The following is a 27500-nucleotide window of genomic DNA, read 5'->3' as shown; positions in this document are numbered from 1 at the left end:
GATAGGCTAGTTGAGAACACCTTTATTTAACCAGGTTGGCTAGTTGAGAACACCTTTATTTAACCAGGTTGGCTAGTTGAGAACACCTTTATTTAACCAGATAGGCTAGTTGAGAACACCTTTATTTAACCAGGTAGGCTAGTTGAGAACACGTTTATTTAACCAGGTAGGCTAGTTGAGAACACCTTTATTTAACCAGGTAGGCTAGTTGAGAACACCTTTATTTAACCAGGTAGGCTAGTTGAGAACACGTTTATTTAACCAGATAGGCTAGTTGAGAACACCTTTATTTAACCAGGTTGGCTAGTTGAGAACACCTTTATTTAACCAGGTAGGCTAGTTGAGAACACCTTTATTTAACCAGGTAGGCTAGTTGAGAACACGTTTATTTAACCAGATAGGCTAGTTGAGAACACCTTTATTTAACCAGGTTGGCTAGTTGAGAACACCTTTATTTAACCAGGTAGGCTAGTTGAGAACACCTTTATTTAACCAGGTAGGCTAGTTGAGAACACGTTTATTTAACCAGATAGGCTAGTTGAGAACACCTTTATTTAACCAGGTAGGCTAGTTGAGAACACCTTTATTTAACCAGGTAGGCTAGTTGAGAACACCTTTATTTAACCAGGTTGGCTAGTTGAGAACACCTTTATTTAACCAGGTAGGCTAGTTGAGAACACCTTTATTTAACCAGGTAGGCTAGTTGAGAACACCTTTATTTAACCAGGTTGGCTAGTTGAGAACACCTTTATTTAACCAGGTAGGCTAGTTGAGAACACGTTTATTTAACCAGATAGGCTAACCAGGTTGGCTAGTTGAGAACACCTTTATTTAACCAGGTTGGCTAGTTGAGAACACCTTTATTTAACCAGATAGGCTAGTTGAGAACACCTTTATTTAACCAGGTAGGCTAGTTGAGAACACGTTTATTTAACCAGATAGGCTAGTTGAGAACACCTTTATTTAACCAGGTTGGCTAGTTGAGAACACCTTTATTTAACCAGATAGGCTAGTTGAGAACACCTTTATTTAACCAGGTTGGCTAGTTGAGAACACCTTTATTTAACCAGGTAGGCTAGTTGAGAACACCTTTATTTAACCAGGTAGGCTAGTTGAGAACACCTTTATTTAACCAGGTAGGCTAGTTGAGAACACCTTTATTTAACCAGGTAGGCTAGTTGAGAACACCTTTATTTAACCAGGTTGGCTAGTTGAGAACACCTTTATTTAACCAGGTAGGCTAGTTGAGAACACCTTTATTTAACCAGGTAGGCTAGTTGAGAACACCTTTATTTAACCAGGTAGGCTAGTTGAGAACACCTTTATTTAACCAGGTAGGCTAGTTGAGAACACCTTTATTTAACCAGGTAGGCTAGTTGAGAACACCTTTATTTAACCAGGTAGGCTAGTTGAGAACACCTTTATTTAACCAGGTAGGCTAGTTGAGAACAAGTTCTCATTTGCAACTGCGACCTGGCCAAGATAAAGCATAGCAGTGTGAACAGACAACACAGAGTTACACATGGAGTAAACAATTAACAAGTCAATAACACAGTAGAAAAAAAAAGTGTATAGAGGGTCCCTGGTTCGAGCCCAGGTAGGGGCGAGGAGAGGGACGGAAGCTATACTGGTGTGTGTGTGTGTGTGTAGTTGATATGGACAGTGTGTGTGTGCGTGCAATAGGAAGTCTTACCTTTGGGTCCTTTGTATCCGCTGGCTCCAGGTGGTCCTTGGCCTCCTGGTCGTCCTGGTGCTCCTGGTAGATTGTCAAACCTGCCGGGCTGGTTGTTGACTGAAACACACACACAACACACACACACACTTGACCTCTCACATAGAAACTCTGTTTATTTGGTCTGTTAGTTAGCTCATATGTAATATGATGGGTTGGTCAATCTTTTGGACAAAACCAGGGGCGCAACTTTGGTTTATAAGTGTGTGGGGGGTGGGGGGGATAAACACTCCAAACAGCCGACCGCTCAGAGGCGTCCGCATGGTCCTAAAGCACACGGTTGCCTGTTTTGTATCACATTCCAATGATAAAACTGGGAGGGAAGAAATGTACCCCCATCCCCAGTGATAGTATTATTTCATTTATTTTATTTATGTCATGTTCATTTAACCAGGTTGGCTAGTTGAGAACACGTTTATTTAACCAGGTTGGCTAGTTGAGAACACCTTTATTTAACCAGGTTGGCTAGTTGAGAACACGTTTATTTAACCAGGTTGGCTAGTTGCGAACACCTTTATTTAGCCAGGTTGGCTAGTTGAGAACACCTTTATTTAACCAGATAGGCTAGTTGAGAACACGTTTATTTAACCAGATAGGCTAGTTGAGAACACGTTTATTTAACCAGGTTGGCTAGTTGAGAACACCTTTATTTAACCAGATAGGCTAGTTGAGAACACCTTTATTTAACCAGATAGGCTAGTTGAGAACACCTTTATTTAACCAGATAGGCTAGTTGAGAACACCTTTATTTAACCAGATAGGCTAGTTGAGAACACCTTTATTTAACCAGATAGGCTAGTTGAGAACACGTTTATTTAACCAGGTTGGCTAGTTGAGAACACCTTTATTTAACCAGATAGGCTAGTTGAGAACACCTTTATTTAACCAGATAGGCTAGTTGAGAACACCTTTATTTAACCAGATAGGCTAGTTGAGAACACCTTTATTTAACCAGGTTGGCTAGTTGAGAACACGTTTATTTAACCAGATAGGCTAGTTGAGAACACGTTTATTTAACCAGATAGGCTAGTTGAGAACACGTTTATTTAACCAGATAGGCTAGTTGAGAACACGTTTATTTAACAAGGGAGGCTAGTTGAGAACACGTTTATTTAACCAGGGAGGCTAGTTGAGAACACGTTTATTTAACCAGGTTGGCTAGTTGAGAACATGTTTATTTAACCAGATAGGCTAGTTGAGAACACGTTTATTTAACCAGGTTGGCTAGTTGAGAACACGTTTATTTAACCAGGTAGGCTAGTTGAGAACACCTTTATTTAACCAGGTTGGCTAGTTGAGAACACCTTTATTTAACCAGGTTGGCTAGTTGAGAACACGTTTATTTAACCAGGTAGGCTAGTTGAGAACACCTTTATTTAACCAGGTTGGCTAGTTGAGAACACCTTTATTTAACCAGGTTGGCTAGTTGAGAACACGTTTATTTAACCAGATAGGCTAGTTGAGAACACGTTTATTTAACCAGGTTGGCTAGTTGCGAACACCTTTATTTAACCAGGTTGGCTAGTTGAGAACACCTTTATTTAACCAGATAGGCTAGTTGAGAACACGTTTATTTAACCAGATAGGCTAGTTGAGAACACGTTTATTTAACCAGGTTGGCTAGTTGAGAACACCTTTATTTAACCAGATAGGCTAGTTGAGAACACCTTTATTTAACCAGATAGGCTAGTTGAGAACGCCTTTATTTAACCAGATAGGCTAGTTGAGAACACCTTTATTTAACCAGGGAGGCTAGTTGAGAACACCATTATTTAACCAGATAGGCTAGTTGAGAACACCTTTATTTAACCAGGTTGGCTAGTTGAGAACACCTTTATTTAACCAGATAGGCTAGTTGAGAACACCTTTATTTAACCAGATAGGCTAGTTGAGAACACCTTTATTTAACCAGGTAGGCTAGTTGAGAACACCTTTATTTAACCAGATAGGCTAGTTGAGAACACCTTTATTTAACCAGATAGGCTAGTTGAGAACACCTTTATTTAACCAGGTTGGCTAGTTGAGAACACCTTTATTTAACCAGATAGGCTAGTTGAGAACACCTTTATTTAACCAGGTAGGCTAGTTGAGAACACCTTTATTTAACCAGATAGGCTAGTTGAGAACACCTTTATTTAACCAGGTTGGCTAGTTGAGAACACCTTTATTTAACCAGATAGGCTAGTTGAGAACACCTTTATTTAACCAGGTAGGCTAGTTGAGAACACCTTTATTTAACCAGGTTGGCTAGTTGAGAACACCTTTATTTAACCAGGTAGGCTAGTTGAGAACACCTTTATTTAACCAGGTAGGCTAGTTGAGAACACCTTTATTTAACCAGATAGGCTAGTTGAGAACACCTTTATTTAACCAGGTAGGCTAGTTGAGAACACCTTTATTTAACCAGATAGGCTAGTTGAGAACACCTTTATTTAACCAGATAGGCTAGTTGAGAACACCTTTATTTAACCAGGTTGGCTAGTTGAGAACACCTTTATTTAACCAGATAGGCTAGTTGAGAACACCTTTATTTAACCAGATAGGCTAGTTGAGAACACCTTTATTTAACCAGATAGGCTAGTTGAGAACACGTTTATTTAACCAGGTTGGCTAGTTGAGAACACCTTTATTTAACCAGATAGGCTAGTTGAGAACACCTTTATTTAACCAGATAGGCTAGTTGAGAACACCTTTATTTAACCAGGTTGGCTAGTTGAGAACATGTTTATTTAACCAGATAGGCTAGTTGAGAACACGTTTATTTAACCAGGTTGGCTAGTTGAGAACACCTTTATTTAACCAGATAGGCTAGTTGAGAACACGTTTATTTAACCAGGTTGGCTAGTTGAGAACACGTTTATTTAACCAGATAGGCTAGTTGAGAACACGTTTATTTAACCAGATAGGCTAGTTGAGAACACGTTTATTTAACAAGGGAGGCTAGTTGAGAACACGTTTATTTAACCAGGGAGGCTAGTTGAGAACACGTTTATTTAACCAGGTTGGCTAGTTGAGAACATGTTTATTTAACCAGATAGGCTAGTTGAGAACACGTTTATTTAACCAGGTTGGCTAGTTGAGAACACCTTTATTTAACCAGATAGGCTAGTTGAGAACACGTTTATATAAACCAGGTTGGCTAGTTGAGAACACCTTTATTTAACCAGATAGGCTAGTTGAGAACACGTTTATATAAACCAGGTTGGCTAGTTGAGAACACGTTTATTTAACCAGATAGGCTAGTTGAGAACACGTTTATTTAACCAGATAGGCTAGTTGAGAACACGTTTATTTAACAAGGGAGGCTAGTTGAGAACACGTTTATTTAACCAGGGAGGCTAGTTGAGAACACGTTTATTTAACCAGGTTGGCTAGTTGAGAACATGTTTATTTAACCAGATAGGCTAGTTGAGAACACGTTTATTTAACAAGGGAGGCTAGTTGAGAATACGTTTATTTAACCAGGGAGGCTAGTTGAGAACACATTTATTTAACCTGGTTAGCTAGTTGAGAACACCTTTATTTAACCAGGTAGGCTAGTTGAGAACACGTTTATTTAACCAGATAGGCTAGTTGAGAACACGTTTATTTAACAAGGGAGGCTAGTTGAGAACACGTTTATTTAACCAGGGAGGCTAGTTGAGAACACGTTTATATAACCAGGTAGGCCAGTTGAGAACAAGTTCTCATTTACAACTGTGACCTGGCCAAGATAAAGCAAAGCAGTTCGACACAAACAACACAGAGTTACACATGGAATAAACAAACATACAGTCAATAATACAGTAGAAAAATCTATATACAGTGTGTGCAAATGAGGTAAGATGCATATACATTTAGTCGGCTTGGAAAACTTGATTTAGTCTTATTTTGGGTTTGTTTGTTTTGGTGGACTGAATATTTCCATGGTAACAGCAACATCCCCACTCTGGTGGTAGGACCCACTACTTTTTCGGAATGCTAATGTACAGTGTTTGGCCCTGACACGGAACCCAAACCGGCCACACCAAACGCGATCACGACACGCAGGTTAAAATATCAAAACAAAACAAACCTGATACAGGTATTTGTGGATGACATAATGAATGGTAGTGATACAGGTATTTGTAGATGACATAATGAATGATAGTGATACAGGTATTTGTAGATGACATAATGAATGATAGTGATACAGGTATTTGTGGATGACATAATGAATGGTAGTGATACAGGTATTTGTGGATGACATAATGAATGATAGTGATACAGGTATTTGTAGATGACATAATGAATGATAGTGATACAGGTATTTGTGGATGACATAATGAATGATAGTGATACAGGTATTTGTGGATGACATAATGAATGGTATTGATACAGGCATTTGTGGATGACATAATGAATGATAGTGATACAGGTATTTGTGGATGACATAATGAATGGTATTGATACAGGCATTTGTGGATGACATAATGAATGGTATTGATACAGGTATTTGTGGATGACATAATGAATGATAGTGATACAGGTATTTGTGGATGACATAATGAATGGTATTGATACAGGTATTTGTGGATGACATAATGAATGGTAGTGATACAGGTATTTGGAGGGGTGTAAAACATTTAGTAATATGGGGAGAGGATTGTTGATTTTGCAAAACATTTTGTGATCGCAGAATTGCAATAGTCTGGCTGGACTTGATTGCTGGGAAGCCGTAACGTACCAGATCTGCCTGGTGGTCCGGGAGGTCCGGGGGGTCCTGGTAATCCTGGTCCTCCTGGTAGGCCCTCAGGGCCGTAGCTCTGTCTGCCGGGGTTACCCCTCTCTCCCTTAGGTCCTAAGGTGCCAGGGAACCCTGGGCTGCCTCCTCGACCTTGGGAGATGGAAGAGAGAGGAGGAGAGAAGAGAGGAGGAGATGACAGGAGAGGAGGAGAGAGGAGAGGAGAGAGGATGAGAGAAGAGAGGAGGAGGGAGGAGATGACAGGAGAGGAGGAGAGAGGAGAGGAGAGAGGAGGAGAGAGGAGGAGAGAGGAGAGAAGAGAGGAGGAGGGAGGAGATGACAGGAGAGGAGGAGAGAGGAGAGGAGAGAGAGAGGAGGAGAGAGGGAGAGAAGAGAGGAGGAGGGAAGAGGAGGGAGGAGATGACAGGAGAGGAGGAGAGAGGAGAGAAGTGAGGAGGAGGAAGGAGATGATAGGAGAGGAGGAGAGAGGAGAGAAGAGAGGAGGAGGGAGGAGAGAGGAGAGGAGAGGAGGAGAGAGGAGAGAAGAGAGGAGGAGGGAGGAGATGACAGGAGAGGAGGAGAGAGGAGAGAAGAGAGGAGGAGGGAGGAGATGACAGGAGAGGAGGAGAGAGGAGGAGATGACAGGAGAGGAGGAGGGATGGAAGAAAATACAACAGAAGAGAGAAAAGAGGGCGGGGTACAAAATGGAACAGAAGAAGGTTTGACTCTCGCCTGTATTCGTTTTGTGTCTTGTGGAAATCAGAGGTGTTTGTGTGTCTGTGTATGTGTGTGTGCTTGTGTGTCTGTGTATGTGTGTCTGCCTGTAAGCATGTGTGTGTGTGTGTGTATGCCTGTAAGCATGTGTGTGTGTTTGCATGTGTGTGTGTGCATGCATCTAGATAGTGCATGTTTCTCCGTGTTACCATCGCCGAAGGAGTCGCCTGGTCGTCCTGGTTGTCCTGGAAACCCTGGAGATCCAGTGTCACCAGGTTGGCCGGGGAAGCCGTCGATACCATTGTCACCTGGTGCTCCTGCAACCAATCAGAGGGGATTGTGGGTATCATTAATACAATTCATTATTTTCATGATACAGTACATAACATGTGTGTGTCTGTGTCTGTGTGTGTGTGTGTCACCTTGAACAGCCAACCCTTGTGTGTCTGCGTAGATGGGGGGCCCGGGAGGCCCCTGTTCCCCCTGGTCACCCTAAAAGACAAACAGAGAAAAACGAAATATGTTCACTTTAGCACCCCCTGCTGGCAGACTGGTACCTAGTAACTCAACCCCAAACCCTCTCAGAACAAGACTGCGTTCAAGGGATGCCCAATTCGAGTCTTTATCTACTAATTTGTCTTTTGACAATCAGATCAGCTCTTCTGCCAATAATTGGGCAATAGATCAGAATTGGGCTGCCTATTCAAGGCAACATTACCTGACATTCAGTTTGTAACAAGTACACAGTCATGCATTCATTTATTGAAATAAGTATTTTTCCCCCTCTTGGCTTACCTTAGGTCCACTGTAGCCTGGTTGCCCGGGGAACCCTGGACTGCCTGAGAATCCCTGTGTGGGTGAGAGATGCATCAGTTAATTTGTTAATTGGTTCATTCATCTGATCATCCATTTATAAATCAATTCATTATTTATTTTAGGTGTGTGTGTGTGTGTGTGTGTGTGTCCTACTGGTCTTCCTGGAGATCCGGGAGGTCCATTAAAACCAGGAGGACCCTGCCAAGAGAGAAGAAGAAAAAAGATGGCCGCCAGAGAATAGTTTAGAGTCCAGAATCCCAAACAGCATAACATCCCTCTGGGTGTGTAACAATAATACATATTTTGGCCTGGGATAGAGGGAGTTTACACCAGATTTCTTAAACCAATCACTGTCTTTCAAATCAGTGAAGGGAAGGAAAAAAAGTGCACACTTTGGGAGGAAGGACAGATAATGGGGACTCTGAGGTGATAGCAGACATAGAGGAGGGGAGGAGCTTACCCGTCCCCCTGGATACCCCAGAATTCCATTCTCTCCCTTCTCGCCAGGATAGCCAAAAGGACCCTGACAACAGAGGTATGAGTCAAACATTTATAACATACAACTGCATCCTAAATTAAAACCTATTCACTAGTAGTGCACTACATTTGACCAGCAGGGCCCATAAGACTTTGGCCTATAAGGCTCTTTTGCTCGACCGCAAAGAGATATTCAATTCTATAAATCTTTATTGACCCCAACAGACAAGACAGACACACTTACAGGTGGGCCGGGTCTACCAGATGGTCCACTCACTCCTTTGTAACCCCCTTCCCCCTGAGAGAGAGAGAGAGAGAGAGAGAGAGAGAGAGAGGGAGAGAGGGAGAGGGGGAGGGAGGGAGAGAGAGAGAGAGAGAGACAGAGAGAGAGAGAGGGAGGGGGAGGGAGGGAGGGAGGGAGGGAGGGAGGGAGGGAGGGAGGGAGGGAGGGAGGGAGAGAGAGAGAGAGAGAGGAGAGAGAGGGAGAGAGGGAGAGAGGGAGGAGAGAGAGAGAGAGAGAGAGGGAGGGAGGGGGGGGAGGGAGGGATAGAGAGAGGGAGAGAGGGAGAGAGAGAGAGAGAGAGAAAGGGAGAGAGGGAGAGAGAGGAGAGAGAGAGAGAGAGAGAGAGGGAGAGAGGGAGAGAGGGGGGAGAGAGAGAGAGAGAGGGGAGAGAGAGAGAGAGAGGGAGAGAGGGAGAGGGGGAGAGAGGGAGAGAGGGAGAGAGGGAGAGAGAGAGAGAGGTAGTGAGAGAGGTAGTGAGAGAGAGAGAGAGAGAGAGAGAGAGAGAGAGAGAGAGAGAGAGAGAGAGAGCGAGAGAGAGAGAGCGAGAGAGAGAGAGAGAGAGAGAGAGAGAGAGAGAGGGAGCGAGAGAGAGCGAGAGAGAGAGAGAGAGAGAGAGAGAGAGACACATCAAAGTATCATAAAGCAAAAGGAAGGCAAACGGCTTCATTGTGGATGACAACAATTATAGTAATGTTGTGAAAAAACATGTACCATCTTGTGTTGTTATTACAAAGCCAATTACACAACTAATTGTGATATATTGTGAATTAAAACAATACAAAAATTAAAAACTGACTACAGTACCAAAGCCTCTCTGAACACGTAAAAGTACCAAATGGTTTAAAGTCATACAATGGGAAACAGTGTTCTACACCCTAAATAATCAACAATCTAGCTAACATATCTTTCAATTAATACTGTTCTTTACGTTGCATTCTGTGTACAACATCAACATAGAGGAAATATCGCATTGTGATGGGTGGGCTGGGGGAGGGAGGGGAGGGGACACTGGGGGAGGGGAGGGAGGGAGGGGACACTGGGGGAGGGGGAGGGGAGGGACACTGGGGGAGGGAGAGGGAGGGGACACTGGGGGGGGAGGGGGAGGGAGGGGAGGGGACACTGGGGGAGGGAGAGGGAGGGGAGGGACACTGGGGGAGGGAGAGGGAGGGGACACTGGGGGAGGGAGAGGGAAGGGACACTGGGGAGGGGAGAGGGGAGGGGACACTGGGGAGGGAGAGGGAGGGGACACTGGGGGGGAGGGAGGGGGGGACACTGGGGGGAGGGGAGGGACACTGGGGAGGGAGAGGGAGGGGACACTGGGGGGAGAGGGAGGGGACACTGGGGGAGGGAGAGGGAGGGGACACTGGGGGAGGGAGAGGGAGGGGACACTGGGGGAGGGAGAGGGAGGGGACACTGGGGGAGGGAGAGGGAGGGACACTGGGGGAGGGAGAGGGAGGGGACACTGGGGAGGGAGAGGGAGGGGACACTGGGGGGGGAGGGAGGGAGGGGACACTGGGGCAGGGAGAGGGAGGGAGGGGACACTGGGGGGGGAGGGAGAGGGAGGGGACACTGGGGGAGGGAGAGGGAGGGGACACTGGGGGAGGGAGGGGACACTGGGGGAGGGAGAGGGACACTGGGGGAGGGAGGGGAGAGGGACACTGGGGGGAGAGGGAGGGGACACTGGGGGAGGGAGAGGGAGGGGACACTGGGGAGGGAGGGAGGGGGGGACACTGGGGGAGGGAGAGGGAGGGGGGGGACACTGGGGGAGGGGAGGGAGGGGAGGGGACACTGGGGGAGGGGGAGGGGAGGGGAGGGAGGGGACACTGGGGGGGGAGGGGAGGGGACACTGGGGGAGAGGGGAGGGGACACTGGGGGGAGGGGAGGGAGGGGAGGGGACACTGGGGGGAGGGGAGGGGGAGGGAGGGGACACTGGGGGGAGGAGGGAGGGGACACTGGGGGGAGGGAGAGGGAGGGGACACTGGGGAGGGAAGGGGAGAGGAGGAGGAGGGGACACTGGGGAGGGAGGGGAGGGGACACTGGGGGAGGGAGAGGGGAGGGGACACTGGGGGGAGGGGAGGGAGGGGGGGACACTGGGGGAGGAGGGGAGGAGGGGACACTGGGGAGAGGGAGAGGGGGAGGGGACACTGGGGGGGGAGAGGGAGGGAGGGGACACTGGGGGGGAGAGGGGAGGGGACACTGGGGGAGGGAGAGGGAGGGGAGGGGACACTGGGGGGGGGGGAGAGGGGAGGGGACACTGGGGGAGGGAGAGGGGGGGACACTGGGGAGGGAGGGAGAGGACTGGGGGACACTGGGGGGGAGGGGAGGGAGGGAGGGGACACTGGGGGAGGGAGGGCAGAGGGGAGGGAGGGGACACTGGGGGGGGAAGGGGTAGAGGGGGGAGGGGAGGGGACACTGGGGAGGAGGGAGGGGAGAGGGGGGGAGGGGACAGGGGGGGGACACTGGGGGAGGGAGAGGGGGGGACACTGGGGAGGGAGGGAGGGGACTGGGGAGGGGGGGGAGGGGACACTGGGGGAGGGAGAGGGAGGGAGGGGACACTGGGGGGACTGGGGAGAGGAGGGAGGGGACACTGGGGGAGGGAGGAGGGGACAGAGGGAGGGGGAGGGGACACTGGGGGAGGGAAGGGGGAGAGGGAGGGAGGGAGGGGGGGACACTGGGGGGGGAGGGGACACTGGGGAGGGAGGGAGGGGACACTGGGGGAGGGAGAGGGAGGGAGGGGACACTGGGGGGGAGGGGAACTGGGGGAGGGGGAGGGGACACTGGGGGGGAGGGGAGGGGGACACTGGGGAGGGAGGGGACACTGGGGGAGGGGAGGGGACACTGGGGGGGAGGGAGGGGAGAGGGGAGGGGACACTGGGGAGGGGGGGAGGGACACTGGGGAGGGGAGGGGGACACTGGGGAGACACTGGGGGGAGGGAGGGGAGGGGACACTGGGGGAGAGGGGGAGGGGACACTGGGGGAGGGAGAGGGAGGGGAGGGGACACTGGGGGAGGGGAGGGGACACTGGGGAGGGAGGGGAGGGGACACTGGGGAGAGGGAGGGAGGGGACACTGGGGGGGGAGGGAGAGGAGGGGAGGGGACACTGGGGGGGACAGGGGGAGGGGACACTGGGGGAGGGAGAGGGAGGGAGGGGACACTGGGGGAGGGAAGAGGGAGGGAGGGGACACTGGGGGGGAGGGGGAGAGGGAGGGAGGGGACACTGGGGGGGAGGGGAGGGGGGGACACTGGGGGAGGGGAGAGGGACACTGGGGGGGGAGGGGAGGGGGACTGGGGGAGGGGACACTGGGGGAGGGGACACTGGGGGGAGGGGAGAGGGAGGGGAGGGACACTGGGGGAGGGAAGGGGAGGGAGGGAGGGGAGGGGACACTGGGGGGGAGGGGAGAGGGGGGAGGGACACTGGGGAGGGAAGGGGAGAGGGAGGAGGGGACACTGGGGAGGGGAGGAGGGGAGAGGGAGGGGACACTGGGGGAGGGAGAGGGAGGGGGAGGGGACACTGGGGGAGGGAGGGGGGAGGGGACACTGGGGAGGGAGAGGGAGGGGAGGGGACTGGGGGGGGAGGGAGGGGACACTGGGGGAGGGAGAGGAGGGGACACTGGGGGAGGGAGAGGGAGGGGAGGGGACACTGGGGAGAGGGAGGGGAGGGGACACTGGGGAGGGAGGAGGGGACACTGGGGAGGGAGGGGAGGACTGGGGGAGGGAGGGGACACTGGGGAGGGAGGGAGAGGGAGGGGACACTGGGGGACAGAGGGAGGGAGGGGACACTGGGGAGGAGGGGAGGGGAGGGACACTGGGAGGGAGAGGGAGGAGGGACACTGGGGAGGGAGGGAGGGACACTGGGGGAGGGAGAGGGGAGGGGACACTGGGGCAGGGAGAGGGAGGGAGGGGGCTGGGGGACTGGGGGGAGGGGAGGGAGGGGACACTGGGGGAGGGAGGGGAGGGGGGACACTGGGGCAGGGAGAGGGAGGGGACACTGGGGTAGGGAGAGGAGGGGAGGGGACACTGGGGGGAGGGACACAGTAAAATACTACTTGGGGAGGGAGAGGGAGGGACACTGGGGGAGAGGGGAGAGACAGGAGGGAGGAGGGACACTGGGGGAGAGGAGAGAGGGGGAGGGGACACTGGGGGGAGGGAGAGGGAGGTACTCAAAAATATAAACAGTCAAATAAAGTACAGATACCCAAAACTACTTAGGAGGGGACACTGGGGGGATGGAAGGGGGTAGAGGACTGGGGAGGGGACACTGGGGGAGGGAAGGGGTAGAGGGAGGGGAGGGGACACTGGGGGAGGGAGAGGGAGGGAGGAGGACACTGGGGGAGGGGAAGGGGAGAGGGAGGAGGGGACACTGGGGGAGGGAGAGGGGAGGGACACTGGGGGGAGGGAGAGGGAGGGGAGGGGACACTGGGGAGGGAAGGGGTAGAGGGAGGGGAGGGGGACACTGGGAGAGAGGGGGGACACTGGGGGGAGGAGAGGAGGGAGGGGGACACTGGGGAGGGAAGGGGGTAGAGGGAGGGAGGGGGGGACACTGGGGGGAGAGAGGGGAGGGGACACTGGGGAGGGAAGGGGTAGAGGGAGGGGAGGGGACACTGGGGAGGGAAGGGGTAGAGGGAGGGGATAGGCCAGGGAGAGAGGGGGCTCCAGGAACCAGCCAGCGAGCCAACAGAGCCAGCTATAGGTGATACCTGTATCACTATCATTCATTATGTCATCCACAAATACCTGTATCACTACCATTCATTATGTCATCCACAAATACCTGTATCACTACCATTCATTATGTCATCCACAAATACCTGTATCACTACCATTCATTATGTCATCCACAAATACCTGTATCACTACCATTCATTATGTCATCCACAAATACCTGTATCACTATCATTCATTATGTCATCCACAAATACCTGTATCACTACCATTCATTATGTCATCCACAAATACAGTGCCTTGCGAAAGTATTCGGCCCCCTTGAACTTTGCGACCTTTTGCCACATTTCAGGCTTCAAACATAAATATATAAAACTGTATTTTTTTTATGAAGAATCAACAACAAGTGGGACACAATCATGAAGTGGAACGACATTTATTGGATATTTCAAACTTTTTTAACAAATCAAAAACTGAAAAATTGGCCGTGCAAAATTATTCAGCCCCTTTACTTTCAGTGCAGCAAACTCTCTCCAGAAGTTCAGTGAGGATCTCTGAATGATCCAATGTTGACCTAAATGACTAATGATGATAAATACAATCCACCTGTGTGTAATCAAGTCTCCGTATAAATGCACCTGCACTGTGATAGTCTCAGAGGTCCGTTAAAAGCGCAGAGAGTATCATGAAGAACAAGGAACACACCAGGCAGGTCCGAGATACTGTTGTGAAGAAGTTTAAAGCCGGATTTGGATACAAAAATATTTCCCAAGCTTTAAACATCCCAAGGAGCACTGTGCAAGCGATAATATTGAAATGGAAGGAGTATCAGACCACTGCAAATCTACCAAGACCTGGCCGTCCCTCTAAACTTTCAGCTCATACAAGGAGAAGACTGATCAGAGATGCAGCCAAGAGGCCCATGATCACTCTGGATGAACTGCAGAGATCTACAGCTGAGGTGGGAGACTCTGTCCATAGGACAACAATCAGTCGTATATTGCACAAATCTGGCCTTTATGGAAGAGTGGCAAGAAGAAAGCCATTTCTTAAAGATATCCATAAAAAGTGTTGTTTAAAGTTTGCCACAAGCCACCTGGGAGACACACCAAACATGTGGAAGAAGGTGCTCTGGTCAGATGAAACCAAAATGGAACTTTTTGGCAACAATGCAAAACGTTATGTTTGGCGTAAAAGCAACACAGCTCATCACCCTGAACACACCATCCCCACTGTCAAACATGGTGGTGGCAGCATCATGGTTTGGGCCTGCTTTTCTTCAGCAGGGACAGGGAAGATGGTTAAAATTGATGGGAAGATGGATGGAGCCAAATACAGGACCATTCTGGAAGAAAACCTGATGGAGTCTGCAAAAGACCTGAGACTGGGACGGAGATTTGTCTTCCAACAAGACAATGATCCAAAACATAAAGCAAAATCTACAATGGAATGGTTCAAAAATAAACATATCCAGGTGTTAGAATGGCCAAGTCAAAGTCCAGACCTGAATCCAATCGAGAATCTGTGGAAAGAACTGAAAACTGCTGTTCACAAATGCTCTCCATCCAACCTCACTGAGCTCGAGCTGTTTTGCAAGGATGAATGGGAAAAAATGTCAGTCTCTCGATGTGCAAAACTGATAGAGACATACCCCAAGCGACTTACAGCTGTAATCGCAGCAAAAGGTGGCGCTACAAAGTATTAACTTAAGGGGGCTGAATAATTTTGCACGCCCAATTTTTCAGTTTTTGATTTGTTAAAAAAGTTTGAAATATCCAATAAATGTCGTTCCACTTCATGATTGTGTCCCACTTGTTGTTGATTCTTCACAAAAAAATACAGTTTTATATCTTTATGTTTGAAGCCTGAAATGTGGCAAAAGGTCGCAAAGTTCAAGGGGGCCGAATACTTTCGCAAGGCACTGTACCATCACTATCATTCATATCACTACCATTCTTTATGTCATCCACAAATACCTGTATCACTATCATTCATTATGTCATCCACAAATACCTGTATCACTATCATTCATTATGTCATCCACAGCTGACAGTACAGCTGCTGGTTATTAGCATGACCACAAGCAGAGGGACATCAGTTTGACCAGATGGAGGCAAGTCAACATCAGTCCCAGCAACACATATCACCAGTGAACATTAACCCCCCACCTCAGTCTCCCACCCCTCCTGCTCCTGTCTGTGTTACCTTATCTCCTTTGTAGATGGTGGTAATAGATGAGCCTACTAGCGGCTCGTCGCCGGGCACGCCTCGAGGTCCGGGTGGCCCCGTGTTGCCCTGGTGATTCAGAGGAGAACACTTGTCAGTCAGTCATTATCAGCCAATCAGACCGGAGGATGAGGAGGTTGGGATGTTGAGAGGCAGGGGGAGGGAGAGAGAAGGTAAAGATAGAAAGAGCGAGATGTGGAGCGAGAAATAGAGAGAGGGGGAATAAGGAGGGATGAAGAAAGAGGGATGTGGGTGAAATAGGAAACAAATTAAATTTAAAAAAGAGTGTTAGGAGATGTGATAAAAGAAGAAGACAGGGAGGAAAAGAGGAAGATGAGAGAGTGAGGTGTAGGGGATGAGATAGTAGAGGGTGGAATATCAGAAGAACGAGAGAAAGGAGTGAAAGACAGAGAGAGAAACAGAGAGAGAAACAGAGATAGAGCTCTGGGCTACATTATCTTTCTTCCTAAGGGAAATAAAGGGAAATAAAGGGAAATAAAGCCACACAGGAAGTTGGAGGAAGTGATTCCAGCACCAATCACAGACCACGACATGCCCACCCACCCACATGACAGTTTAGAGATGATGTGGTTTGAAATATATAATGCAGTGCATTTTACTGGAGGAATATTATACAATATAGTAGGAATATTATTCGTTGGTAATGTTATAGATATGCTACATGTAAGTGTCTGTTTTGACCAATTAAAGGTAGTCTCATTACAGACAATACATAGGTCAAATTATGGGGGTGATGGAAAGTACTAGAATAATCTCTGAGCTGCCATCCAACAGTAAGGAAACATGTTGTTTTTGTAATGGTACATGACAACTGTACTCCATCCAATAACATTTTACATCTCGATCATTTTTAAATCAGATTTGATACGAGATCAGATTCAGAATAAGAAACAAAATGGCCGCCTCCATAGGGCTCCAGTCATCCCAGTGGCAGCACTGTCATGCAATAATAAACTGTACACCATTCAAGACAAGGTGATATTTTAATAATTGAGATGGAACAAACCAGAGGGGGCTAGTGAGGGGAGGATAGCTCCTAATAATGACTGAAATGGAGTGAACTGAACGGTAGCTACAGTTGAAGTCGGAAGTTTACATACAACTTAGCCGAATACATTTAAACTTGCCAAAACTATAGCTTGTTAACAAGAAATTTGTGGAGTGGTTGAAAAACAAGTTTTAACGACTCCAACCTAAGTGTATGTAAACTTCTGCCTTCAACTGTAATATATAACACATGATAGTGATACCATTACATTTATTCCATTTCAGGCATCCTCCTATATCTCCACCCACCAACCTCCACTGATACGGGTGAAATTTTGAGGTAGACGTGTCAGTGGAAAAACTAGAGAGAAGAGGGGGATGAGGGAGGAGTTTAGGAGAGATGGAAGGAGGGGTGGAGGGAGGGTGGGGGGTAGAGGTCCTGTTTCATTGGAGAAAGGTGGGGAGAGATGGAAGGGGGTTGAATAGAGGTGAGGAGGATGTGTCAAACCATCACCAAGATAGATGACATGCACACAGAGGTCAGACAGACAACCACAATCATGCATTTCAACCACACACACACACACACACACACACACACACACACACACACACACACACACACACACACACACACACACACACACACACACACAAAACACAGCCAGAAAACCATAAGCCTGCTGTCTTTAGTTTGATTTGGAGTGAGGAGAGGTTACTGATACAGAGGTGTGAAAGGTTACTGATACAGAGGGGTGAAAGGTTACTGATACAGAGGTGTGAAAGGTTACTGATACAGAGGTGTGAAAGGTTACTGATACAGAGGGTGAAAGGTTACTGATACAGAGGGGTGAAAGGTTACTGATACAGAGGGGTGAAAGGTTACTGATACAGAGGGGTGAAAGGTTACTGATACAGAGGTGTGAAAGGTTACTGATACAGAAGTGTGAATTATGACTGTATCCCAAATGGTAGCCTCTTCCCAGGGCCCATAGGGCTATAGTCAAAAGTGGTGCACTATACAGGGTATTATATGGGAAGCAACTGATGTCATATTTCTAAAGTCTAAATCTAGCTACACGTTTCCATTCTTAAATGTGTTCATGGTTGAGTGGAATGAGTGAATAGGAAGCTAAAATGTAATAAACTGATATAATAAATAAATGACTGTATCAATCGATGTGATCAGTGAAGGGTTACGTAGGGTAGTGACGGGTAGTGACGGGTAGTGAAGGGTTACGTAGGGTAGTGACGGGTAGTGACGGGTAGTGACGGGTAGTGAAGGGTTACGTAGGGTAGTGACGGGTAGTGACGGGTAGTGACGGGTAGTGACGGGTAGTGAAGGGTTACGTAGGGTAGTGACGGGTAGTGACTGGTTACGTAGGGTAGTGACGGGTAGTGACGGGTAGTGACGGGTAGTGACGGGTAGTGACGGGTGACGGGTTAGTAGGGTAGTGACGGGTAGTGACGGGTAGTGACGGGTAGGACGGGTAGTGACGGGTTACGAGGGTAGTGACGGGTAGTGAAGGGACGGGTAGTGACGGGTAGTGACGGGTAGTGAAGGGTAGTGAGGGTAGTGACGGGTAGTGACGGGTAGTGACGGGTTACGTGAGGGTAGTGACGGGTAGTGACGGGGTGGGTAGTGAGGGTTAGTGAGGGTAGTGACGGGTAGTGACGGGTAGTGACGGGTTACGTAGGGTAGTGACGGGTAGTGACGGGTAGTGACGGGTTCACGAGGGTAGGGGTAGTGACGGGTAGTGACGGGTAGTGACGGGTTACGTAGGGTAGTGACGGGTAGTGACGGGTAGTGACGGGTAGTGACGGGTAGTGAAGGGTGAGTAGTGGGGTAGTGACGGGTAGTGACGGGTAGTGAGGGTAGTGACAGGTGACGTAGGGTAGTGACGGGTACGGGTAGTGAAGGGTTACGACGGGTAGTGAAGGGTTACGTAGGGTAGTGACGGGGTAGTGACGGGTAGTGACGGGTAGTGACGGGTAGTGAAGGGAGTGAAGGTTAGTGAGGGTAGTGACGGGTAGTGACGGGTAGTGACGGGTAGTGACGGGTAGTACGTGAGGGGTGAGTGTGACGGGTAGTGACGGGTAGTGACGGGTAGTGACGGGTAGTGACGGGTTACGTAGGGTAGTGACGGGTAGTGACGGGTAGTGACGGGTAGTGACGGGTAGTGAAGGGTTACGTAGGGTAGTGACGGGTAGTGACGGGTAGTGAGGGTAGTGACGGGTAGTGACGGGTAGTGACGGGTAGTGAAGGGTTACGTAGGGTAGTGACGGGTAGTGACGGGTTACGTAGGGTAGTGACGGGTAGTGACGGGTAGTGACGGGTAGTGACGGGTTACGTAGGGTAGTGACGGGTAGTGACGGGTTACGTAGGGTAGTGACGGGTAGTACGGTAGTGAAGGGTTACGTAGGGTAGTGACGGGTAGTGACGGGTAGTGACGGGTAGTGAAGGGTTACGTAGGGTAGTGACGGGTAGTGACGGGTAGTGAAGGGTTACGTAGGGTAGTGACGGGTAGTGACGGGTAGTGACGGGTAGTGAAGGGTTACGTAGGGTAGTGACGGGTAGTGACGGGTAGTGACGGGTAGTGACGGGTAGTGAAGGGTTACGTAGGGTAGTGACGGGTAGTGACGGGTAGTGACGGGTAGTGAAGGGTTACGTAGGGTAGTGACGGGTAGTGACGGGTAGTGAAGGGTTACGTAGGGTAGTGACGGGTAGTGACGGGTAGTGACGAGTAGTGAAGGTAGAGTAGTGAAGGGTAGTGAAGGGTTCACGTAGGGTAGACGGGTAGTGACGGGTAGTGACGGGTAGTGAAGGGTTACGTAGGGTAGTGACGGGTAGTGACGGGTGACGGGTAGTGAAGGGTTACGTAGGGTAGGGTAGTGACGGGTAGTGACGGGTAGTGAAGGGTTACGTAGGGTAGTGACGGGTAGTGACGGGTAGTGACGGGTAGTGAAGGGTTACGTAGGGTAGTGACGGGTAGTGACGGGTAGTGGCGGGTAGTGAAGGGTTACGTAGGGTAGTGACGGGTACTCCTAGTTGTGTTGTCACGGTGCGTACAATCAGAAATGCCCTCAACAATTAACAGGTCAACTAATTCAACTAGGTAGAATAGGGGGGCTTGTGTTATTTTGTAACAATGAGTACCTTAGCTCCTGGTTCCCCCCGGAAGCCGAGGCTGGGGCTCCCCTGGAAAACAAGAGCGGGTATTGCGTTTGGAAAACATGGGCCGACATGGGACAGGCATTATAACAGCACGAGTGTAACGGTATGAAGTCTACAATCTCAATGGAAGTCTACTGAAACCAAAGTTTCTAATAGGGACTAAATACATATCATGTATCTCGATAAACCTAGACTAAAAGGAAAGAAAGAAATACATTTAACATTTTTACATGTTAGTCATTTAGCAGACGCTTACAGTCAGTACATTCATCTTCAGATAGCTAGGTGGGACAACCACATATTACAGTCAGTACATTCATCTTCAGATAGCTAGGTGGGACAACATATTACAGTCAGTACATTCATCTTCAGATAGCAGTACATTCATCTTCAGATAGCTAGGTGGGACAACCACATATCACAGTCAGTACATTCATCTTCAGATAGCTAGGTGGGACAACCACATATCACAGTCAGTACATTCATCTTCAGATAGCTAGGTGGGACAACCACATATCACAGCCATAGAAAGTACATTTTACCTCAATAACGTAGCTGTCAGTAGAGTCAGAGCTAGAAGGGGGGGGGGGGGTCAAGTGAGGTGAAGACCTGTTGCACCCTCTACAACCACTGGGATTAATATTATTTGACCATGCTGGTCATTTATGAACATTTGAACATCTTGGCCATGTTCTGTTATAATCTCCACCCGGCACAGCCAGAAGAGGACTGGACACCCCTCAGAGCCTGGTTCCTTTCTAGGTTTCTACCTATGTTCCTGCCTTCTAGGGAGTTTTTCCTAGCCACCGTGCTTCTACACCTGCATTGCTTGCTGTTTGGGGTTTTAGGCTGGGTTTCTGTACAGCACTCTGTGACATCAGCTGATGTAAAAAGGGCTTTATACATTTGATTGATTGATTGAAGTGAAAGTGCTGGTTGGTGGTCGAGGTGAGGAGGAGGATTGTTTAAGATACTGTTTGAAGAGAAAGGGTTTCAGATGTTTTCGGAAGATGGGCAGAAATAAAAAGTTGCGCCCTTTACAATTGAATGAAACCTAATAACCAATGTTGTTAAGAGCCTTCGGAAAGTATTCAGACCCCTTGACTTTTTACACATTTGGTTAAGTTACAGTCTTATTTTTCCACAAAACCTTCCAGAAGGACAATCCTCTCTGCAGCACTCCACCAATCAGGCCTTTATGGTTGAGTGGCCAGACGGGAGCCACTCCTCAGTAAAAAGCACATGACAGCCCACTTGGAGTTTGCCAAAAGACACCTAAAGGACTCTCAGACCATGAGAAACAAAATTCTCTGGTCTGATGAAACCAAGTTTGAACTCTTTGGCCTGAATGCCAAGCGTCACGTCAGGAGGAAACCTGGCACCCTCCCTACGGTGAAGCATGGTGGTGGCAGCATCATGATGTGGGGATGTTTTTCAGCTGCAGGGACTGGGAGACTAGTCAGAATCGAGGCAAAGATGAACATAGCAACGTACAGAGAGATCCTTGATGAAAACCTGCTCCAGAAGGACAATGACCTAAGCACACAGCTAAGACAAAGCAGGAGTGGCTTCGGGACAACTCTCTGAATGTCCTTGAGTGGCCCAGTCAGAGCCCAGACTTAAACCCGATCAAACCTGAAAATAGCTTTGCAGCAATGCTCCCCATCCAACCTGACAGAGCTTAAGAGGATCTGCAGAGAAGAATGGGAGAAACTCCCTAAAAACAGGTGTACCCAAGGAGACTTGAGGCTGTAATCGCTGCCAAAGGTGCTTCAACAAAGTACTGAGTAAAGGGTCTGAATACTTATGTAAATGTGATATTTCAGTTTTGTTTTTATAAATTAGCAACAATTTCTAAAAAAAATGTTTTTGCTTTGTCATTATGGGGTGTGTGTAGATAAATCAGATTATTATTAAAACATGTTTTTAAATAATTGTAATGTAATAAAATGTGGAAAAAGTCAAGGGGTCTGAATACTTTCCGAAGGCACTCTGCTTTTCATTAGTCACTCATTAGTCATATTACAAATATTTGTGGGTGTGTGTCAGCTAATGCTTTTACTATACAATAATCCTAGAATTAGCCATATAATAAGCAATCTACATTAATTAACAACAAAAGCAACATTACGCAAACGGCTTCCAGTACTTCAGAGCACACACTGCCCCCTATCTGTTTGGTGATGTTATTGCACTGACGTCAGAGGTCAGCTGTCTAGTGTTGTCCAGTACTCTCAGGTCAGAGGTCAAGTGTCTAGTGCTGTCCAGTACTTACTACAGGACCAGGGGGACCGGGGGGACCTGGATTACCCTGGAGAAGAACACAACACAAATACAGGAAGTCAGTCAGTCATGAATCAACAGACAATAAAGACAAGTATGTTCCCCCAAGTCACTAGCTTTAGTCATATTAATTCATGTCTAGATTAAACATGACCAACATTTGGTGTAATGTGATGGTTGTCATGACACTGCTTGGGATAAAGTAGCTTCTGTATGTGTGTGTTTGTGTGTGTATCTGTCTATGTGTGTGTCTGTGGTTCTGTGTTTGTATCTGTCTATGTGTGTGTTTGTGTGTGGTTCTGTGTTTGTATCTGTCTATGTGTGTGTTTGTGTGTGGTTCTATGTGTGTATCTGTCTATGTGTGTGTTTGTGTGTGGTTCTATGTGTGTATCTGTTTATGTGTGTGTTTGTGTGTGGTTCTATGTGTGTATCTGTTTATGTGTGTGTTTGTGTGTGGTTCTATGTGTGTATCTGTCTATATGTGTGTTTGTGTGTGGTTCTATGTGTGTATCTGTCTATGTGTGTGTTTGTGTGTGGTTCTATGTGTGTATCTGTCTATGTGTGTGTTTGTGTGTGCACATACAAGGAATCCATCAGGACCACTGGGGCCGATGTCACCAGGCCTTCCATTCGGGCCTCTAGGACCCTGAGAAGAGAAACAGAACGCATAGAGACGGGTCAGGAACACAGAACACATAGAACCGGGTCAGGAACACAGAACACATAGAACGCGGTCAGGAACACAGAACACTTAGAACCGGGTCAGGAACACAGAACACATAGAACGCGGTCAGGAACACAGAACACTTAGAACCGGGTCAGGAACACGGAACACATAGAACCCTTTAGAACTGGGTCAGGAACACATCAAGTTATCAATTACACACATATACATCATGAAGTAAAGTATATTGATGTCTAGGAATTAGTTGCCTTACAGGTACACCGTCCAGTCCAGGTAAACCAGGAGCTCCCTGCCAGGAGACAAGACCAACTGTGAGTTAAACAACTGGCCTTACTTCATTATAAACATACATGTAGATGTAGGGGAGTGAGGGAGGAGACGAGGGAGGCAGGGAGGGAGGAGACGAGGGAGGGGACGAGGGAGGAGACGAGGGAGGCAGGGAGGGAGGAGACGAGGGAGGAGACGAGGGAGGCAGGGAGGGAGGAGATGAGGGAGGCAGGGAGGGTGTTTCAGACCGACCTCAATGGATGGCACAGGATGATGTCATAGCAACAACATTATCCCCCTTCCTCTAAACAATCTCCAGGATAGGACAACAGGGAAGGAGGGGGAGAGGCATGGAAGTCAAACTTTTCCTTATACCATTCTTCTGTGTGTGTGTGTGTGTGTGTGCGTGCGTGCGTGTGTCCGTGCGTGCGTGCGTGCGTGTGTGTGTGTGTGTGTGCGTGCGTGTGTGTGTGTGTGTGTGCGTGTGTGTGTGTGTGTGCGTGTGTGTGTGTGTATACGTTACCCCTCTGGTTCCAACATATACAGGTTCTCCCTTCTGCCCTTTAGGACCCGTAGGCCCCTGAGAGAGAGAGACAGAGAGCGAGATTGGTGTGACACAGGGAAGAAACTCAGGCGGTATGCTAATTTGGTATAGTGCACACCTAACTCACTCTATTAAATTAATCAAAACAGGAACACTTTACATTTGGCTAGAAATGTAAAAGGAAATTATCTCGAAAGAGAAAAATATCCTCCTCTGTACTACCTACGGTATACACCCCCCACTAGAATCCCCATACTTTAATGAAGACAGCTTCTCCATCCTGGAGGAGGAAATCATTAACTTTAAGGCCCAGGAACATGTACTAGTCTGTGGTGACCTAAATTCCAGAACTGGACAAGAACCTGACAGCTTCAGCACAAAGAGGGACAAACACCTACCTGGAGGTGACAGCATTCACTCGCCCATATGCCCCCTTAGACACAACTACGACAGCATAACCAACAAAAATGATTCACAACTCCTGCAGGTCACACTGGGTATTGTCATGACGTTGGCCTGGGGGTAGGTTTATGACCCCCCCATAAATACCTTTCTCCCTTCCCTCTCTCTTGACTCTACAGAGGGACTCTTGAATAGTCTTTGTTAAACAGAGATTCTGGGAACATCAGAAGGTGGGGGGAAATGAACCATATTCTGGTAATCCGACCAGTTGAACATATGCGTTGGTACTTAATGAATATGATGTCAGTTCGGTTGTCATCTGAGGCATTCTCATCAAGGGGGCGGCAGGGTAGCCTAGTGGTTAGAGTGTTGGACTAGTAACCGAAAGGTTGCAAGTTCAAATCCCCGAGCTGACAAGGTACAAATCTGTCATTCTGCCCCTGAACAGGCAGTTAACCCACTGTTCCTAGGCCGTCATTGAAAATAAGAATTTGTTCTTAACTGACTTGCCTAGTAAAATAAATAAATAAAAATGATAAGATGACATAAACGGTACAGTGGAAAGTCTACACATTATAGAGTCACATGGAATTGTTGTGCAATTTAAATGTTGAACCTCTTCCTCCTACCCTCTACTTTTTTGAACATTCTGTTAAAAATCGCGCAACATTTCAGCGCCCTGCTACTCATGCCAGGAATATAGTATATGCATTTGCTTAGTCTGTGTGGATAGAAAACACTCAGACGTTTATAAAACTGGTTAAATCACTGCTGTGGCTTTACCAGAACGGCATTTACATCGAAAAGCACAGGAAAAACTGATCACTGAAAATGGGAAAATATATCCATGCGCTACTTGAACCCATTGATAAAGGTGAACCACAATTAATTGACTGAGGTTGCAGTACCTACAGCTTCCACACGGTGTCTAGAGTCTTGTCATTTCCCTTCGAGTTTTTTCTTGGTCAAACACATGCAGGGCACCGTATCTCCTCAGGTCTAGGACCGGATATTTTCGTTGAGTTTCTAGCCGGACATTTTTCCAGACGGACAGCTAATGATCTTTACATCGCCTCCTGATGAATTTTATCGCTTATTAACGTTTACTAATACCTAAAGTTGCATTACAAACGTATTTCGAAGTGTTTTGTGAAAGTTTATCGTCGACTTTTTGAATTAAAAAAAATGACGTTACGTTTTGAAACGATGTTTTTTCGTTTATCACACAGTCTACATATAACGATATCTAGGCTTTATATGGACCGATTTAATCGAAATAAAGACCCAAATAGTGTTTATGGGACATCTAGGAGTGCCAACAAAGAAGATGGTGAAAGGTAATGAATGTTTTCTATTTTATTGTGCGGTTTGTGTAACGCCGAAATGCTAATTATTTTGTTTACATCCCCTGTGGGTCTTTTGGGGTGTTACATGCTATCAGATAATAGCTTCTCATGCTTTCGCCGAAAAGCATTTTAAAAATCTGACTTGTTGCCTGGATTCACAACGAGTGTAGCTTTAATTCGATACCCTGCATGTGTATTTTAATGAACTTTTGAGTTTTAACTAATACTATTAGCATTTAGCGTAGCGCATTTGCATTTCCAGAGCTCTAGTTGGGACGCAAGCGTCCCGAGTAGAAGCAAGAGGTTTTAAATAAAAAATGATTGGTGAAAATATTAAAGTAATTTTAGCTTCCAAATGAGAGATTTGGGTTTTCATAAGGTTAGGGCTCTGCTCAATCAGTGGCCCGCCCCTGTGAAGAGACATGGGTTATAAAACTATGAAAACACACCCTTCTCCCTCCACTATATAAACCCTTGATGAAAATGTAACCTCCTGTGCCGAGGACGTGAGGACGATGGTCCATACGTTGAAAGGACTAACATGTCAACTACAGAACTAAGCCAACCTCAGCATGAGCTTTGGTTGTGAATGCCATAAACTTTGAACTCTTACTCACTAAAGAAGTGAGACATTCTAGCCGATGAGTTAGCAACAGCAGCTGTAAACGTGGGCTAGTAAAGGACAGACAGAGTATCCCATCTACCACACAACAACAACACTACAACGTATTCCGTTCACCACCAGAGACACTCTTCAAAGGACAAAGGACTCGGTTTGGCAACACGGCCTTCCATCTAGCACCAACCTACTGAAGCGCAGCTCAGAGTAAATATTTATTGCATTTTCCTTTTCCAAATGGGCGGTAATTTAGAATGCATAAGATACTGTATTTACGATAGCACAGCTTCTTCCCGTTGTTCCTCAGTCTTCCTGCTCTTTCACTCAAATCCAGACCCTTTTCTTTTTGTAACCAGCTGTCATATCTGTTCCGTTTGCTAGGGACGTTTTCCTTTATGACATAATTTGTAAACAAGGTATGGTTCATTCTGTGTATGTGTAATTCTGTGTGATTAGTTAGGTATTTAATAAATAATTAAACCCAATTTTGTATTGCTGATTCAACTTGTTAGCCAGAGTTCGTGAAGATAACCAATCATTTACAACTTTCAGATGAGACTGAAATAAGGTGACGATTAATATTGACTGCTATTGATGTAAAATATTACAAGGTCTTTAAGAGTTTATTCGGAAGATAACAGCTCTATAAATATTATGTTGTGGTGCCCGACTCTCTAGTTAATTACTTTTACATGATTAGCTCAATCAGGTAATATTAATTACAGAGAAAGGATTTTATAGAATAGAATAACATATCACTTAATCTGGCATAGCCAAAGACACGACAGTATGTACATAGTCAATGGTAAGCTTCGAGGGGACTCCTATGGTAGGTACACCTACAGCTCATCTCTTGGCAGTAGTACTGTAGACTACTTTATCACTGACCTCAACCCAGAGTCTCTCAGAGCGTTCACAGTCAGCCCACTGACACCCCTCTCAGATCACAGCAAAATCACAGTCTAATTGAACAGAGAAATACTCAATCATGAGGCATCAAAGCCAAAGGAACTGAATAATATTAAGAAATGCTATAGATGGAAGGAAAATGGACAAAACATTTCACTGTAATAGTGAATGTGTAAACTTGGCAGTGGAAACCCTAAACAGTATTTTTGACCTCTCTGCTTCCCTATTAAATAAAAAAAATTCTACGCAAAACCGACGAAAATGAACAACAATGACAAATGGTTTGATGAAGAATGCAAAAACCTCAGAAAGAAATTGAGAAACCTATCCAACCAAAAACAGAGACCCAGAAAACCTGAGACTACGCCTTCACTATGGAGAATCACTAAAACAATACAGTCAGAAATCAGCTCAATGTAATTGAAGAATCCATAGACTCAAACCACTTCTGGGAAAATCGTGAAAACACTAAACAAACAACAACACGAATAGTTATGTATCCAAAATGGAGATGTTTGGGTAAACCACTTCTCCAATCTTTTGGGCTCTATAACAAAGAACAATCAGCAAAAACATATACATGATCAAATACAAATCTTAGAATCAACTATTAAAGACTAGCAAAACCCACTGGATTCTCCAATTACATG

At 47.2% G+C, this 27500-nt stretch overlaps 1 protein-coding gene across 1 annotated transcript in view; it reads right to left on the bottom strand.

Moving 5' to 3' along the window:
* The window catches only part of LOC115139039 (collagen alpha-6(IV) chain-like), a 320502-nt gene that overhangs the window by 53363 nt on the left and 239639 nt on the right, over positions 1-27500 (bottom strand). The window contains exons 7-20 of the mRNA XM_065025281.1: positions 23554-23610; positions 23017-23052; positions 22662-22724; positions 22071-22106; positions 19778-19819; positions 15592-15681; positions 8686-8739; positions 8425-8487; positions 8118-8162; positions 7944-7997; positions 7571-7640; positions 7358-7465; positions 6438-6587; positions 1694-1792 (exon numbers count right to left, since the gene is read on the bottom strand). Coding sequence (XP_064881353.1) covers positions 1694-1792; positions 6438-6587; positions 7358-7465; positions 7571-7640; positions 7944-7997; positions 8118-8162; positions 8425-8487; positions 8686-8739; positions 15592-15681; positions 19778-19819; positions 22071-22106; positions 22662-22724; positions 23017-23052; positions 23554-23610 — 967 coding nt within the window. The remainder of the gene's footprint in view (positions 1-1693; positions 1793-6437; positions 6588-7357; positions 7466-7570; positions 7641-7943; positions 7998-8117; positions 8163-8424; positions 8488-8685; positions 8740-15591; positions 15682-19777; positions 19820-22070; positions 22107-22661; positions 22725-23016; positions 23053-23553; positions 23611-27500) is intronic.

Source organism: Oncorhynchus nerka, linkage group LG12 (genome assembly GCF_034236695.1).
Source record: "Oncorhynchus nerka isolate Pitt River linkage group LG12, Oner_Uvic_2.0, whole genome shotgun sequence".
NCBI classification, from domain to species: domain Eukaryota; kingdom Metazoa; phylum Chordata; class Actinopteri; order Salmoniformes; family Salmonidae; genus Oncorhynchus; species Oncorhynchus nerka.
The sequence above is the reverse complement of the archived record's forward strand: the minus strand, read 5'-3'. Positions and strand labels throughout refer to the sequence as shown.